The sequence below is a fragment of the Schistocerca serialis genome, chromosome 3 (genome assembly GCF_023864345.2).
Source record: "Schistocerca serialis cubense isolate TAMUIC-IGC-003099 chromosome 3, iqSchSeri2.2, whole genome shotgun sequence".
Lineage (NCBI taxonomy): Eukaryota > Metazoa > Arthropoda > Insecta > Orthoptera > Acrididae > Schistocerca > Schistocerca serialis.
The window spans coordinates 944,014,096-944,030,929 of NC_064640.1; the positions used below are offsets into that span (position 1 = coordinate 944,014,096).

Sequence of the window (16,834 nt, forward strand, 5' to 3'; positions counted from 1 at the left end):
TGGCATTAACACACTAAATGCTGCTGGTAGACAAATCCTTAGGTCGTAATGTAGGTACAGCAATTGAACATTCAAGTAAGACTCCTTGCATGGAACCATCCACGTAAACCACAGAGTCATTGCCGTCCTTGTTTAAGTAACACAAGAATATATACTGATATATAAAATTTGCTTTATTGAACTGCTTGTATGTAAGCAATTTAAAATTAACGTAATTGTCTACATGCCGAAGGTGGGTGACTCATTAGCTTTGACTATATGGACCTGTTGCCACTCCGTTGCCTGCATAGTGTACTGCATCTACATCTGCATGCTACTCTGCAATTCACTCTTATTTGTTTGGCAGAGGGTTTATAAAACAACTTTCAGACAACTTCTCAGCTGTTCCATTCTTGAACAGTCGGTGTCAAAAATGAAAACCTAAATCTTTCTGAGCAAACACTCATTTCTCTTGTTTTATTATAATGGTCATTTCTCCCTATGTTGCTACGAGTCAATAAAATATTTCTGCATCTGGAGGAAAAAGTTAGTTACTGAAATTTTGTGAAAAGACCTCACTGCAACAAAAGTCTTTGGTTTAGCGATTGCCACCTAATTTGCGTATCATATCCATGACACACTCTCCCCTATTTTGTGATAATACACAATAAGCTGCCCGTCTTTGAACTTTCTGGATGTCCTCTGCCAATCCTGGTAAGAACACTGTGCGACCATCTACATCTACACACATACTTCGTAAGCCACCACACGGTGCATGGTACAGAGTATCTTGTACCACTACTAGTCATCTCCTTTCCTGTTCCACTCACAAATAGAGTAATGGAGGAACGAGTGTCTGTATGTCTCCATATGGGTCCTAATTTATCATATTTTATCTTTATGGTACTTACATGAGATGTATGTTGGTAGTAATAGAATCATTCTACAGTCCGCTATAAATGTCAGTTCTCTGAATTTTCTCAGTAGTGTTCCTCGAAAAGAATGTCACTTTCTCTAGCAATTACCATTTGAGTTCCTGAAGTAAATCCCATTGAGTTCCTGAAGTAAATCCCATTGAGTTCCTGAAGTAAATCCCATTGAGTTCCTGAAGTAAATCCCATTGAGTTCCTGAAGTAAATCCCATTGAGTTCCTGAAGTAAATCCCATTGAGTTCCTGAAGTAAATCCCATTGAGCTCCTGAAGTAAATCCCATTGAGTTCCTGAAGTAAATCCCATTGAGCTCCTGAAGTAAATCCCATTGAGTTCCTGAAGTAAATCCCATTGAGTTCCTGAAGTAAATCCCATTGAGTTCCTGAAGTAAATCCCATTGAGCTCCTGAAGTAAATCCCATTGAGTTCCTGAAGCAACTCCGTAACACTTGGGTGCTGCTCGAACCTACCGGTAACAAGTCTAGAAGCTCACCTTAATAGCTTCAACATCTTCCTTTAATCCAAGCTGGTGCGGATCCTAAACACTCTTAGCAGTACTCAAGATTAGTTCGCACTAAGGTCCTACATGCGGTCTCCTTTACAGTTGAACCACATTTTCCTATTCTCCCAATACAATGAAGTTGACTGCTCACCTTCCCTATGACAATTCCCACACACTAATTCCATTTCATATCACTTTGCAACTTTATGCCCAAATAAATGATGTGACTGTGTGACGCAGGACACTACTAATGCTGTATTTGAATATTATGGATTTGTTTTTCCTACTCATCTGCATTAAATTACAGTTTTCTACACTTAAAGTTAGCTGCAATTCATCACATCAACTACAAATTTTGTCACACTCATCTAGTATCCTCCTACAATCACTCACCTTTGACACCTTCCTGTACACCAAAGTGTCATTAGAAAACAAAATGCAGACTGCTGCCCATCCCATCTGCCAGATCATAAAAGTGGTCCTATTACACTTCCCTGGGGCACTCCTGATGATACACTTGTCTCTGATGAACATTCATTCACTGTCGAGGACAATGTACTGGATTCTGTTACTTAAGAAGTCTTCCACGCAACCCCCATATCTGGAACCTACTCCATATGTTCATAGCTTCATTAACAGTCCGCAGTTGGGCACCATGTCAAATGCTTCTCGGAAATCTAGAAATATGGAATCTGCCTGTTGCCCATCATCAATAGTTCACAGTATATCCTGCGAGAAAAGGGCAAGCTGAGTTTTTCACGAGCAATGCTTTCTAAAACTACTCTGATTCATGTACAGAAGCTTTTCGGAATCAAAGATATTTATCATTTCAAATTCAGAATATGTTCAAGAGCTCTGCAGGAAATTGATGTTATGGATATTGGTCTGTAAATTTGCACGTTCATTCATTCACCCTTCTTATATACAGGAGTCACCTGTGCTTTTACTGTTGCTTGGAACTTTGGACTGGGTGACAGATTTGTGGTAAATGCAAGCTACGTAAGGGGACAATGCTGTAGAGTATTCTTTATAAAGTCAAATTGGGAGTCCGCCTGGACCTGGCAATTTCATTGTTTTCAACTCCTTCAGTTGTTTTCTATACCATGGATGCCTATTACATCAGGAGTGCCCCAGGGCAGCATAATAGGTCCGCTGCTTTTTACAATTTACATAAATGATCTGGTTGATGGTACTGACAGCAGCATTAGATTGTTTGCCGATGATGCTGTAGTCTACAGGAAAGTAGTATCACACGAAAGTTGTGAATAAATCAATGAGGATTTGCACAAAATAAATGTGTGGTGAGATGACTGGCAGTTATCTCTCAATATTAGTAAGTGTAACCTACTGCATATAACAAAGCAAAAATCCCCAGTAATGTATGAGTACAAAATAAATGGTCAGTCTTTGAAAGAGGTAACATCTGTCAAGTATCTGGGTGTGACTATTTGAAATGATCTCAAATGGAACAATCAGATTACACAAGTAACGGATAAGGTGAACTCTAGATTGCAGTTTATTGGTAGAATCCTTAAGCGATGCAGTCCTTTAACAAAGGAATTGCTTACAATACTTAAGTTCATCCAGTCTTAGAGCATTGTTCGTCTGTGTGGGACCCTTACCAGTTGGGTCTGATTCAAGAGATTGAAAAGGTCCAAAGAAGAGCAGCAAGATTCGTGACTGGTACATTTAGCCAATGCAAAAGTGTTACAAATCTCATAAAAAGCTTTAAGTGGGACACACTTGCAGATAGACAACAGGCTAAACAGAAGGGGCTGCTCACTAAATTCGAAAATCCGATCTTCGCCGATGATGTAGAGCATATATTATTACCACCAACTTTCAAATCACACAAAGATCACCATTCAAAGATAAGGGGAACTTAGAGCTCGTACTAAGGCATTCAGATTGTCATTTTTCCCCGCGCACAATCTGCGAACGGAACAGACGGGGTGAAATATGACTTTGGCAAGAATAGTGCCCTCCACCACACACTGCTTGGTGGCTAGAGTAGTATATATGTATATGTATTACTATGTTGTCCACACAGCAGTCCATGCAAAGGTCAAACAACGGTATGTTTGTATGATTCTTCTGTGTGAACCATTTCTTAAATGCGAAATTTGAAACTTCAGCTTTCCTTTTCCTGTCTTCTACTGCCACACCAGACTGGTCAATGAGTGACTGAATGGAAGCCTTAGACCCACTCAGTTGATTTTACATAAGACCAAAATTTTCTCAGGTTCTCAGTCACGTCTTTTGCTAAGATACGAAGATTGTGGTAGCTGTATGCTTCATGCATAGATCTTTTCACAGATGCATGAATCTCTACCAACCTTCGTCTGTTGTCATTTGCACATTCTCTTTTGAACTCTGAGTGCAACAGCCTTTGCTTCCTCAGCATTACCTGTTCTTTCTAGCAGAAAAACTCCCCTAGTCTTCTTAATTGATTTATTAACTTCAGTAACCATCGTCACTAATGATGATTTCATGGTCATTAATCCCCGTCTTTATACTGAAGCTGCCATTAAGGTCTGGCCCGTTTGTAGCTACACAGTCTGAAATATTTCTGTTCAATGTGGGCTGCCAAACTAGCTGTTCATGACAGTTTTCTGTAAGCTGTGTTTGAACTATCTATCTGTAACCCATTTAATGAATATAATGATGCCCCATTCTATACTGGCTATTCAGTTAATGATAGCAACACTACAATAACTGCCTGTGGAGGTACTATCCTTCCCTGGTTTAAGGATGGCTACGTAAGAGGTTCATCCTATCACAGGTTTACTTTTTCAATTAATAAACTAAACAGTCAACCAGTTGCCACAAGTTTATTTATTTAAACTCTGTCTAAATAAGCTTCTGGCTACTGGTTGTGTTTATTTTATCAGTTCAAGATACTCCCAGTTACTGCTAACAGCCAAGTTCAAGACCGTGTTTACTTCTTATGAGCATCTGTTTAGGGTCTTTATACAACTGACACACCATTCTATGCCTAACAGCATTTAGTCCCAGTGCTCTATCTCTAATAGCGGATAATGCATTTTCCAGTTTCCACACACCGAAGCAGCAGGTGTATTCCTCTCAGTTGTCTTAACTGAAGTCCAACTGCACACACTCTGCAGCATCTTTACAAAGTAAGATTGTGGGATCTCTGCTGCTGATGGATGTCACATTTTGGAAGTAGGTAGGAATTACCTATGTTATGTCAGGTGCACAAGTTAAAATGATCTTATCATTCATTTTGGCAACAACAGGCATCGCTCTGCCTTTACCAAAGAAGACTCTTCTGATTGAGTCCCATACTCTTGTGGTTGGTGTAGAACAATTAATAAAATTATTACCACAATCTTTTTCTGTTCTCTTTAATCGTTTTATGTGCTTTTTGTCCTTGTGACCAACAGGGCTGCTGGGTTTCCTAATGGCATGGCCTTGAACCATTGCAGTTATGCCTACCTGTCCCTGCAGTGCAGCATCTATGCTTCCACCAGGCAATAAGGGTGTTCTTGAGATATTTGATGTTGACTTCTTGGTATGGTGGATCACACTTTTAACATGACCCACCTAGTCCAGGACACTATCTGTGTTCAAACCTAGTTAATTAGCTACATAGCATCCAGTTCAAACACGATTTTCCAAAATTCCTTTACCAAAGAAGACAAAGTAAATATTCCAGAAACCAAATCAAGAACAGCTGCCAATTTGAGTGACTTAAAAGCTTATATCCCTGCTGTAGTGAAGCAGCTTAAATTGCTTAATAAAGCTAAGTCCTTCAGCCCACTCTGTATACCAGTTAAGTTCCTTTCAGAGTATTCTGACGCAATGACTCCACACTTAACAATCATAAAACCACGTACTCAAAAAAAGATCTACCTAAGACTGGAAAGTTGCACACACCACAGCAGTACACAGAGAAGCAAACAGAATTAATCGGCTGAATTATAGACCTACATCACTGACATCGATTTACAGTAGGAACATATACGTTGCTTGAACATTATGAAATAACCCCCAAGAAAACGAGCTATTGATACATAACCACCATTGATCTAGAAAATATCATTCTTGTGAAACACAACTGGTTCTCCTTACAGTGCTGCTGACAGGAAGGGGGGGGGGGGGGGGGATCTTTAGTCAATTCCATATTCCTAGACGTCCAGAAGGCTTCTGACACCACTCCTCACAAGTGGCTTCTAACCGGATTATGTGCCTACGGAGTGTCATCTCACTTGGGGCTCATCTATTCATGATTTCTTCTCAAGAAGGTCACAGTTTTTAGTGATAGATGGGAAGTTATTGAGTGAAACAGAATTAATATGTAGCGTTCCCCAAGAAAGTGTTATAGGTCCTCTGCTGTTTCATGACAGTTTGCATATGACACTGCCATTAATTGTTTAGTAAAATTGCCAGAAGATCAAAACAAATTGAAAAATTATTTAGAAAAAAATCACGTGTATGGTTCAAAAAGTGGCAACTGACACTGAACAGTAAGAAGTGTGTGGTCCTCCACTTGAGAATGAAAGAATTCCATTAAATTTCAGTTACATGATACATCATACAAACTGAAAGGATACTGATTCAACTGAATACCTAGGGATTACAATTATGAACAACTGAAATTGAAACCACCACATATAAAACATTGTGGGGAAGGTGAACCAAAGACAGCATTTTATTGGCTGAACACTTTGAAGACACAACAAACCTACTAAAGGACTATGTAACCACACTTGTTTATATTCTTCTGAAGTATTGCTGCACAGTAAGGGATCCTTATCAATGGGATTGATGTGTTACAAAATTCCTATCATCATCGTTCTCCTCTGACTGTGATAATATTTTGTTAGCTGCCACCTACATAGGTTGAAATGACCATCATAATAAAAAAGACAAATCGGTGCTAGCATGGAAAGATTTAAATGTTCATTTTTCCTATGTGCTGTATGAGAGGGGAACAGCCAAGAAATAGTCAAAGCAGTTGAATGAACCTTCTGCTATGTGAATTGCAGAGTATGTAGGTGTTGTCATGCAGTGTATCTGGTTGTGTGTCAGTTTCCCAGTCTGTCATATCTCTGAGGGCAGACACACAGACAGAAAGATAGTTTCATGTCCCATGGATCATTTGTGTGATTAAGCATGATGTTTTGGAATGAATCATTTTACATTCATATTACACATTCACATGTGAACATGACTGCATGTTGGGCACTTACAACTATTTTTCTTTCACATGTGAATAAGAAATTCCTACCCACCACCTCTTATACATTACAAAAATAGAAATTCTTTGATAGAATAGAAAAAGCTGTCAAGAAGAAACATTCTAAAGTTGGTTTTTAAATTTAAGTTTGCTGTCTGTCAGATATTTGATATCATTGGAAAGGTTTTTAAATTTAACTTTGCTGTCTGTCAGACATTTGATATCATTGGATATGTGATAAGAAATTTTGATGGTAGCATTGCGCGTCCCCTTTCCGTACTTATGACAAATCTTAAGGTGGAATAATGTATGTTAACAATGCAGGAAAAGATAGATTGCTACTTACTGTAAAGAAGACATGTTAAGCTGAAGACAGGCACAACTAAAAGATACTTACACAAAGCTTTCGGCCACAGCCTTCATCAGCAAAAGAGAAACACACATCATTCACACACACAACTTGTTAGATATGACATCCATAAATTGGCTGTACCACCAAATCCAAATTACCTAAAACCTCAGTTCATCTAGGAGAATACTGTGATTCACATAGTAAAATACCTTAGATAGGTCTCATATCAATGACCACTAATGACACTGAAACTCAGCTGAAATTTGTTACTTGTCTTCTGATACAACGAGACTTTCACAAATTCAACCCTGCAGCAAGTGTTGTTGGCATCCCAAAACACAGTGTGTGCATTTAAATGGCTGACAAGAAGGATTTGTGTCATTGGAGTTATGAAAGCCTCTGCAGCAAATATGTCAAGATGCAAAAAACAAGTTACACATTTAGTGATTTTCAGTGACATGTGGCTGACAACAGTTGCTCCTGCAAGATGGTGGTGAGTGGAACAGGTGATGTGTTACTGTTGAATACCACCACCACACTCTGTGCCCTGTCACCACTAATGAGGCATATGCCACAGCTTGAATGGCTAAAAGCAAATACAGTGGTTATGGACATTTGTTTGTTCTAGCAACCATCAAAGTTATTTAACTGTAAAACTTGGTATTTGTGTAATTGATATTTGAAGGTTAATACGCGGAGTACAAGATTACAAGTCACTGAAGAAAAAATAGTGTGTAACAGATTCACAAGCCATAAACATGAAATTTTTTGGCAAAAAGCTAGCCATTCTCTTGGAAATAAGATATGTGACCACACCAAGTACTTACAGAGTAATTTTCTCAAAATAGAAGTTGCTGTGTTGCTGTTCTTTCCTTATTCACCACTGAGGTGCAAATATGGAACCAGTATTTTCGAACTGCTGTAATCCCTTCCAGTACCAACAATTTCATCATAGTTACCTTTGTGTGCTATCCAAAATCTGTAACTGCCATTTTTAAGAGCTGTCTATTCTTCCTCACCAGAACTACCTACCAGGTATTCATTTTCACACTGTCTACAACCTCTCAGAATTTTGAATGCATATCACCATTTCTCAATAAATCCATATCTCACTTGCTGAATGATGATTCTTCTTGACAATTTTATTTAACTTCTATTAACTCTTAATCATCACTTAATTGTGATTGTACCATATGTCACTTCCACAAAAAATGGCTATAGAGTCCCAACTTTCGTGCAGGAAGTACTAGCAGAATTCCTGAAAGATCTGCCACTGAACACATGTGAAGAAATGTGTTTTCAATATGCTGCTCACATTTGATTTCCTGTTTCTGACCAGCTAAAAACATCATTTGAGGAAACAGGAGTAGGTTGAAGTGAACCACTTTCTTGGCCACCGCAGTCCCCTAATTAATAGTTCATTAGACTTTTTGCTTTGGGAGTACAAGAGAAGTCTTGTTAAAAAGACATGTGCACAATCTGGGTAAGATATGGCAGCACAGATTATGTATGTGGCACAAGTGATTCACTATATGCCAGGTATTTGAAGTGATGTATATCAAAATGTACTGCAGAGATGTCAGTTGTGTCACAAACAATATGGTCATCATATAAAGGAGTTTCTGTAGTGTACTCCACTAGATTGGTTGGTTTGTGGGATTAAAGGGACCAGACTGCAGCGGTCATCGGTCCCTTGTTCCAAAACTTAAAAACTACCACACAGAGTAAAAAAACGGATAATAGAGACAACAGACAACACAGGACAAGAAAAACTCAGACAAAGAACAGACATAACAAATTAAAATCACACTGAGTGTGGCGGTGGTTGGCCGACCATAGAATAAAAAAGGAAAAGCCAACCACTGAGAACACATTAAAAACTCAGTTTAAAACCGTAGGCCAAAGGCCAGAATCAACACAAAACAATAAAACAAAACAAACACTCAAATTAAATGATAAAAACCCCCTGCCCGAATAAAACGTAAAACTAAGCCAGCCATACCAGGGTCATTGGTTAAAAGGGCAGGGAGCGTATCGGGCAACACAAATGTCTGCCTGACCACAGCTAAAAGGGGACAGGCCAACAAAATGTGGGCCACTGTCAAAGCCGCCCCGCAGCGACACAGAGGAGGGCCCTCCCAACGCAGTAAGTGACTATGTGTCAGCCAAGAGTGGCCAATGCGGAGCCGACAAATGACGACTGAGTCCCTGCGGTTGGCTCGCATGGATGACCGTCACACAGTCGTCGTCTTCTTAATGGCACGGAGTTTATTGGGCGTGATCAGATCGCGCTATTCAGTGTCCCAAAGCGGAAAAACTTTTCGGCGGAGGACTGCTCACAAATCAGTCTCTCGGAGGCCAATGTCCATAGATGGTTTACTGATGGCCTCTTTCGCCAGGCGGTCAACATATTCATTGCCCGGGATACCGACATGACCGGGGGTCCACACAAAGACCACAGAGCGGCCGCAACGGGCAAGAGTATGCAGGGACTCCTGGATAGCCATCACCAGACGAGAACGAGGGAAACACTGGTCGAGAGCTCGTAAACCGCTCAGGGAATCGCTACAGATCACGAAGGACTCACCTGAGCAGGAGGGGATATACTCTAGGGCATGAAAGATGGTGACAAGCTCTGCAGTGTAAACGCTGCAGCCAGCCGGCAATGAACGTTGTTCGGAATGGTCCCCTAGAGTAAGCGCATAATCGACACGACCAGCAACCATCGAGCCGTCAGTGTATGCAATGCCAGAGCCCTGATACATTGCAAGGAGGGAAAGAAAGCGGTGGCAGAAGGCCTCCGGAGGGACTGAGTCCTTCGGGCCCTGTGCCAATTCCAGCTGAAGGCGAGGGCGACGCACACACCATGGAGGTGTACGCTGAGGTGCCCTGAAAGGAGGCGGAAGAAGTAAGGCCCCAAGCCCGGAGAGAAGCTCTCGGACGCGGACTGCGATCGTACTGCCAGCCCTGGGTCGACGTTCTGGAAGATGGACGTGCGACTCTGGGAATAGTAGCCGATAGTTAGGATGCCCAGGCAAGCTGAAAACATGGGCAGCATAAGTGGCCAGCAAACGTTGGCGCCGTAACTGCAGTGGAGGGACACCTGCCTCCACTAGTATGCTGTCCACAGGGCTGGTACGGAAAGCACCAGTGGCAAGGCATATCCCGCTGTGGAGGATTGGGTCCAGCACCTGCAATGCACATGGGGATGCTGAGCCATAAGCGAGGCTCCCATAATCCAGACGGGACTGGATTAACACCTGGTAGAGCCATAACAGGGTAGATCGGTCGGCGCCCCAGCTGGTGTGGCTCAAGCATCTCAGAGCATTTAGATGCCGCCAACACGCCTGTTTAAGCTGCCGAATATGAGGCAGCCAAGTCAGCCGGGCATCAAAAACTACACCCAAAAACCTGTGGGTCTCCACCACAGCAAGGAGTTCGTCAGATAAAGCCGTGGCTCAGGATGGACCGTTCGGCGCCGGCAGAAATGCATAACGCAGGTCTTGGCAGCCGAAAACTGAAAACCATGCGCTACAGCCCAAGACTGCGCCTCGCGGATAGCGCACTGTAGCTGACGTTCAACACCTGCAATGCCAGTAGAGCTGTAGTAAAGGCAGAAATCGTCAGCATAGAGGCAATAATAGTACAAGGATTAAAATCTTGAGTCAATTTTGTTTTCTTTGCAACATCAAAAACTGACCATCCCCTGCAACATGTTCTGCATACAGGCAGACAGTGCCCGCAATATACTAAAATATTATTATTTTCCATATTCTCAAGCATTAACGTCAAATGTGAGAACATTTTGGGCAACTAAGTTTAGGTCAAAGAACTAAGTGAACTATGTGGCATAAACTCATTGACCACACACAGTCCTTTAATCAATGAACAATGGATTTCAATACTGGCATCACAGCACTTCTAACAAAAGTTGTGGTTGACAAAACAGTAATATCAATCCAGTGATTGCAAGACACATGAAACATTTTTATGTTTCAACTGTGTCTTACCCAGTGGAAAAAAAGATGGGGTGGGGGCATTGTACACTGTGACCATATTTCCAATGTATTTCCATACAAACTGAAGACCACACAAGGTTCACTTAACTGTGTTTTGTCTTCTGCATTCATATCTGTTCGGCAGTGTTTCCAGATCGTGCAACCAATTGTGAATCTCATCAATCTTTCTGAGAAGCTCCTGACATTATATTGGGGATGACTTTCAGTCAAAGTAGTTTACTGAAGTGGCCTTCATTGATCTGACACCTACATACGAAGTACGACTTACCATAAAGATGAGGCCTGGCATAAGCACTCTCAAATGTATATGCAAACAACAAACCAGTGCCAAACCACACCGGACAATTCATATATACTAATGGTAAAGCAGTGACAGCTCAAGGCTTGAGCTTTAAAGAGGTACAAAAGAAACTGTCTTTGGATGTACTACAGAACTAATAACTTTAAGCTCAGTTCCAGCACGACAGGTTTGTGTTTACCATCTCAATAATAGAGAACAGGGCAACAACATCATATAGCACAGATGGATGAACAACAACAACAACAACAACAACACCGTGCCCAGTGCAAATACAGGTGTGTCCTTCTGGCTAAAACACTGACATTCAGAAAACAATGTACCAACACTAAAGCTAAAGTCTGTGCCAGAAACATTGTTGGTGCTGATGATCAGGTTGTGAGGCAAGAAATCAAGACAGCTATGAATGGCTCACAGCATTGTGTGTGTCTGCTGCTAAGTATGCTGCTAAAAGTATGGAGGACCTCTGTGCATGATATGCCCACCAATCAAAGCTACTGGCTGGATATGTGGAAGACAGAACTAGAAAGCCTTGATGTCCTTCCAAAGAATGGATGGCTGGCTGTGACTTCCCTGTCCTGTGTAGTGGATGGGGAACAAGTTGAAGGTTGGTGTGGTGCACTGCAAGATCAACATGGGAGAAACAGGATTCACATCCCATGTGAAATGAATGTTTTCTGCAAATGCAATGAAGCATGTGACATGGGCCGTTTGTTGAAATTCCACATTGCACCCAAGGAGTCTGTTCACAGATAATGGAAATTTTTTGGAGACAACTTGTTTAAATGAACTTACTTTGCGTTATGGTAAATAAAACTTACCAAAGCAAATGGAAAACCAGAAAAATAAACTACGTATGAACACTGGGTGAATTTGAAGATACACATCGAGTATAGATTTAAGTGTCAGGACGTCGTTTCTGAAAGTATTTGTAAGGTGTGTAGCCATGTATGGAAGTGAAACATGGATGGTTAATAGTTTGGACAAGAAGAGAATAGAAGCTTTCAAAATGTGGTGCTACAGAAGAATGCTGAAGATTAGATCGGCAGATCACATAACTAATGAGGAAGTATTGAATAGAATTGGGGAGAAGAGGAGTTTGTGGCACAACTTGACTAGAAGAAGGGATCGGTCAGTAGGACGTGTTCTGAGGCATCAAGGGATCACCAATTTAGCATTGCAGGGCAATGTGGAGGGTAAAAATCTTAGAGGGAGACCAAGAGATGAATACACTAAGCAGATTGAGAAGGATGTAGGTTGCAATAGTTACTTGGAGATGATGAAGCTTGTACAGGATAAAGTGGCATGGAGAGCTGCATCAAACCAGTCTCGGGACTGAAGACCAGAACAACAATAACGTTATTGGAGCTGTCAATTTCAACAAAATTATTTCAGGTATTCTATCATTTCATGACCTAACTGAGTTCTGATCCACTTAGGTGTCAATTGACAGACATTCAAAATGTTGACTGCAAAACAGATTGAAGGAGATGGTAAAAAAAGCCCTCACTGTGTCTGCAGCATACTACTGTTGGTTACTACTACCATATTCAATCCATAGTAATGAAAATACACAGCTGCAAGTTGTCACATATATTGACAAGGGCAATGGGGTATCTTAAGGCATATCTATAAGATAAGTAACACCGGTCTCCATCTATAACACAGTGAATGCAAGAACAAAAATAAAAACTAGTTCTAACAATAAACTTTATACTCATGGGAGCCAATCAATTATATACTGTTGTTAGTTTATAAACATTTTCAGTACATCATGTCTTGCATCTCTAAAATATTGAAGAAAAGACACTTTAACACCAAAGCTGCTGTTTAATTATTGGCTGAGTAGTTTCCAGTTTTGCCCATTTTCACAAGCTGCCTATTACAGAGAACAAAATTTGTTATGAGTGGAGACGTAGAACATGGCTGACAATAATAATAATATCAATGATAAAATTGTTTGTATGGCAACTACTTACGTATTTGCATTTATGATATGGTTGGTGTGGCCAGTTCTATTTACGTCATCACGCTTAGATGTACTGTATCTCGTACTTGCAGTAAAAGATGTCACAGCTGTAGTTGTACCTTACACTATTATTTTAACGTATGTGCATAATATACATTTTTCTTACCAAGACTAAGCTATATGTGCACCGTTCAATCTTTTGACCAACTTTGTTGTATGGGAGCAAAAGCTGGGTGGATTCAGGTTACCTTATCAACAAGGTTGAGGTTACAGATATGAAAGTAGCTAGGATGATTGCAGGTACTAGTAGATGTGAACAATGGCAGGAGGGTGTCCACAATGAGGAAATCAATGAAAAACTGGGAATGAACTCTATAGATGTAGCAGTCAGGGCGAACAGGCTTAGATGGTGGGGTCATGTTACACGCATGGGAGAAGCAAGGTTACCCAAGAGACTCATGGGTTCAGCAGCAGAGGGTAGGAGGAGTCGGGGCAGACCAAGGAGAAGGTACCTGGATTCGGTTAAGAATGATTTTGAAGTAATAGGTTTAACATCAGAAGAGGCACCAATGTTAGCACTGAATAGGGGATCATGGAGGAATTTTATAAGGGGGCTATGCTCCAGACTGAACGCTGAAAGGCATAATCAGTCTTAAATGATGATGATGTGGTATCTTCATTATATAGCACGGTGTGCGTCACATGACAACAACATTGTATATGCAATGGAGAATTTGTTCTTACTGGAAAAAAGGAAGGAAGATTGGGTTTAACATCTTGCCGACATTGACATCATTAGAGATGGAGCACAAACTCTGTGTCAAGGATGGGGAAGGAAATCAGACATACCCATTAAAAAGAACCATTCCTGCATTTGCCTGGACTAACTAAGGGAAATTATGGGAAACCTAAACCTGGTGGCCAGATGTGGGTTTGAACTGTCGTTGTCCTGAGTGAGAGTCCAGTGTGCTACCCACTGTCCCACCTCGCTTGGTGTTGCTTTTACTTGACTACACTGTGTGTTGCACTTACTCATTTATCATAAGTGTTATTGCAATTTTGACAGATGTTGATGCAAAGAATTATAAGGTCTTATATAGTCCTAATCTCCAATACTTTCAATTTGCTTCACTGAGTATGTTCAATGTGAGGCACAGTGTTCCATCACATCATAGTGCTCCAATAAATTTTCATTTCCTTTTCAGCACAGTTTAAGAGGAAACATTGTTTCATTCATATTTCAAAGGAACCAACATAAAACAGTATTGTCATGCTGATAAAAATTTTCCGTGTATTGTTTGTAGTTTCATGCTAGATGAGCAATTGAGGTAGGATTCAGTGCAATAGCATCTTAATCAGCATATGAATTGACCTCCATCCTACCTTAATCATTCACTAAATATGAGACTGCAAACTATACACCAAAAATTTTAACCAGATAGTAATTCTGTTGTACGTAGATTCCACTAAAATACGAATGGAACAACACATTTCCACTTAAATAGTGCTGAAAAAGAAATGAAAATTTAATGTACTACTGTGATGTGACAGAACACAGTCTCTTTCACTGAACACAGTCAGTGATATACTACTGTGATGTGATGGAATACTGTCCCTCTCACTGAACATAGTCAGTGATGTTAATAAATCTGTGAAATAAATTGTTATATCTGAGATTAGATAAGACCCCATAATAAAATTCCTTGCATAACATCTGTCAATATTACGATAACCCCTAAGAGAAGTAAGTCTGCGTGACACACAATGTCATCCAGTACGAACACATTCTCTACTGTGTATACAATATTGATGCCACATGGAGCACATCGTGCTGGATAATGAAGGTACCACAATAAAGAAACATATACATCACATATGTTAACAAAATACTGTAAGATGTAACTACATCTGTAATATCTTTTAATGTAGATATGAGATACACGAGGCCAAACAGAGCCATCCACTCCAACCATATCCTAAATATAACCATTTTATCACTGATACTTTTATTACCCACATTCTACACCTCCACTGACAAATTTTGTTCTCTATAATAGGCACCTTGTGAAAATGGGCTAAGTCAAACTAGTTAGCCAATAAATAAATAGCAGCTTTGGTATTAAAATGTCATGTCTTCAATTATTGTTTTACTTTAAATGTCACATTTCTTTTCAAAATAATGTTAACCCTCTGCATACTTCACTTCATTCTTGGGTGTACTCATTCTCATTAAATTAAATGTGGAAGACTACAGGTTGGAAGAAATGCAGAAAACTGCCTACATATAACAAGAAGCAAGTAAGTAAGGAACTGCAGCTAATTCGTTCATTTAATATAACAAATATAGTTCATCATGGGCAGGTTTGTGTTGACATATGTGGTTTTCACGTCATTTCTATTAAATCACGTTTTATATACTGGCATTTAGTATGTGGTAATTCGAATGAAAGCCGGCACCAAACAACATAACATACACTAATATGTTTATACAATGTTGGAAAATAATTTGCAGTGAGGTTTAATAACCTAAACTGTTAGGAAACTAAATGCTGAGGTTGTTTAACACGTACTAACCTTTTTTGAAAATATATTCTGGAGTGAAAATCCCATTGTCGCCACTAAGGCGCTGATCAGACCAATAAGATCAAATGACATTTCCGTTACTGTCGCAATGGCAACACCCAAAATAATTGGCACAAGTGAAATGTACACCTGTGGAAAGAAGCAGGTGTTAAAAATGGAAAAGCATAACGCAATATAGTTATTCCGAAAATTATTTCCTTTTACATACTTTCAGTGTTTGTTTCTCCCCAATTATTAGTCTTGAAAAAATTACTGTGAAGAGCGGCATCGTAGCTTTCACTGGAAAGAAGTAAAACAATTACATGCGATAGAACAGCTGCAACAATAACCTGCCAACAATATTGTTCAATTGCTCCATGGCAATCACCTGTGTGTGCGTAGGAAACTGGTACTTTCCATATACTGATGTGTGAAGACACAGAGGCGAAAAACTTTCCTAATGCGAGGGGAATTATGATTTTTAGGTAGTAACTTCTGCTGATGTCAACAAATTTCCTGACGCCCGACATATTGAAGAAAGGCCCGGAATATAACGTAATAGATAATAACTGCACCATCGTTACAGTCATTGGATATGGAAAATCATTCAACAACATCTTACCGATCACATTATTACTCGAACTCACAAGGTACCACAACAAACACAGCACCACAACACGGACAGCAGACTTCACCTGCCTCCCATCAGCCATGCTACCACCACGCTTCACTCAAACTGCTGCCATATGATCTCTGTTCAGCCGAGTCAAAGATATTAAATATTTTCGAACTAATTAGCTTCTTTGTAACATTGTTGCAGCCTATGTTCTAGTTGCAACAGAAAATTATTTCTGTTATGTGTTTCATGCAGTAACGTTGCTTTAGGGTATAAGAGTTTCACACGGGACAAATGTGCGTGGGTCTGTTTTCTACAACTGTCAAAGCAAGGCATAGCACAATGAAGCCTCCGTAAAACTACAGTTAGACTGAGGTATAACATTTACCGATACAACGCTAAGCCCGG

General features: G+C 40.2%; 1 protein-coding gene across 1 annotated transcript in view; it reads right to left on the reverse strand.

Moving 5' to 3' along the window:
• Positions 1 to 16,523, reverse strand: part of LOC126471291 (solute carrier family 35 member E1 homolog) — an 85,794-nt gene extending 69,271 nt beyond the window's left edge. The window contains exons 1-3 of the mRNA XM_050099410.1: positions 16,199 to 16,523; positions 16,040 to 16,110; positions 15,823 to 15,960 (exon numbers count right to left, since the gene is read on the reverse strand). Coding sequence (XP_049955367.1) covers positions 15,823 to 15,960; positions 16,040 to 16,110; positions 16,199 to 16,523 — 534 coding nt within the window. The remainder of the gene's footprint in view (positions 1 to 15,822; positions 15,961 to 16,039; positions 16,111 to 16,198) is intronic.
• Positions 16,524 to 16,834: the final 311 nt, after the last annotated feature.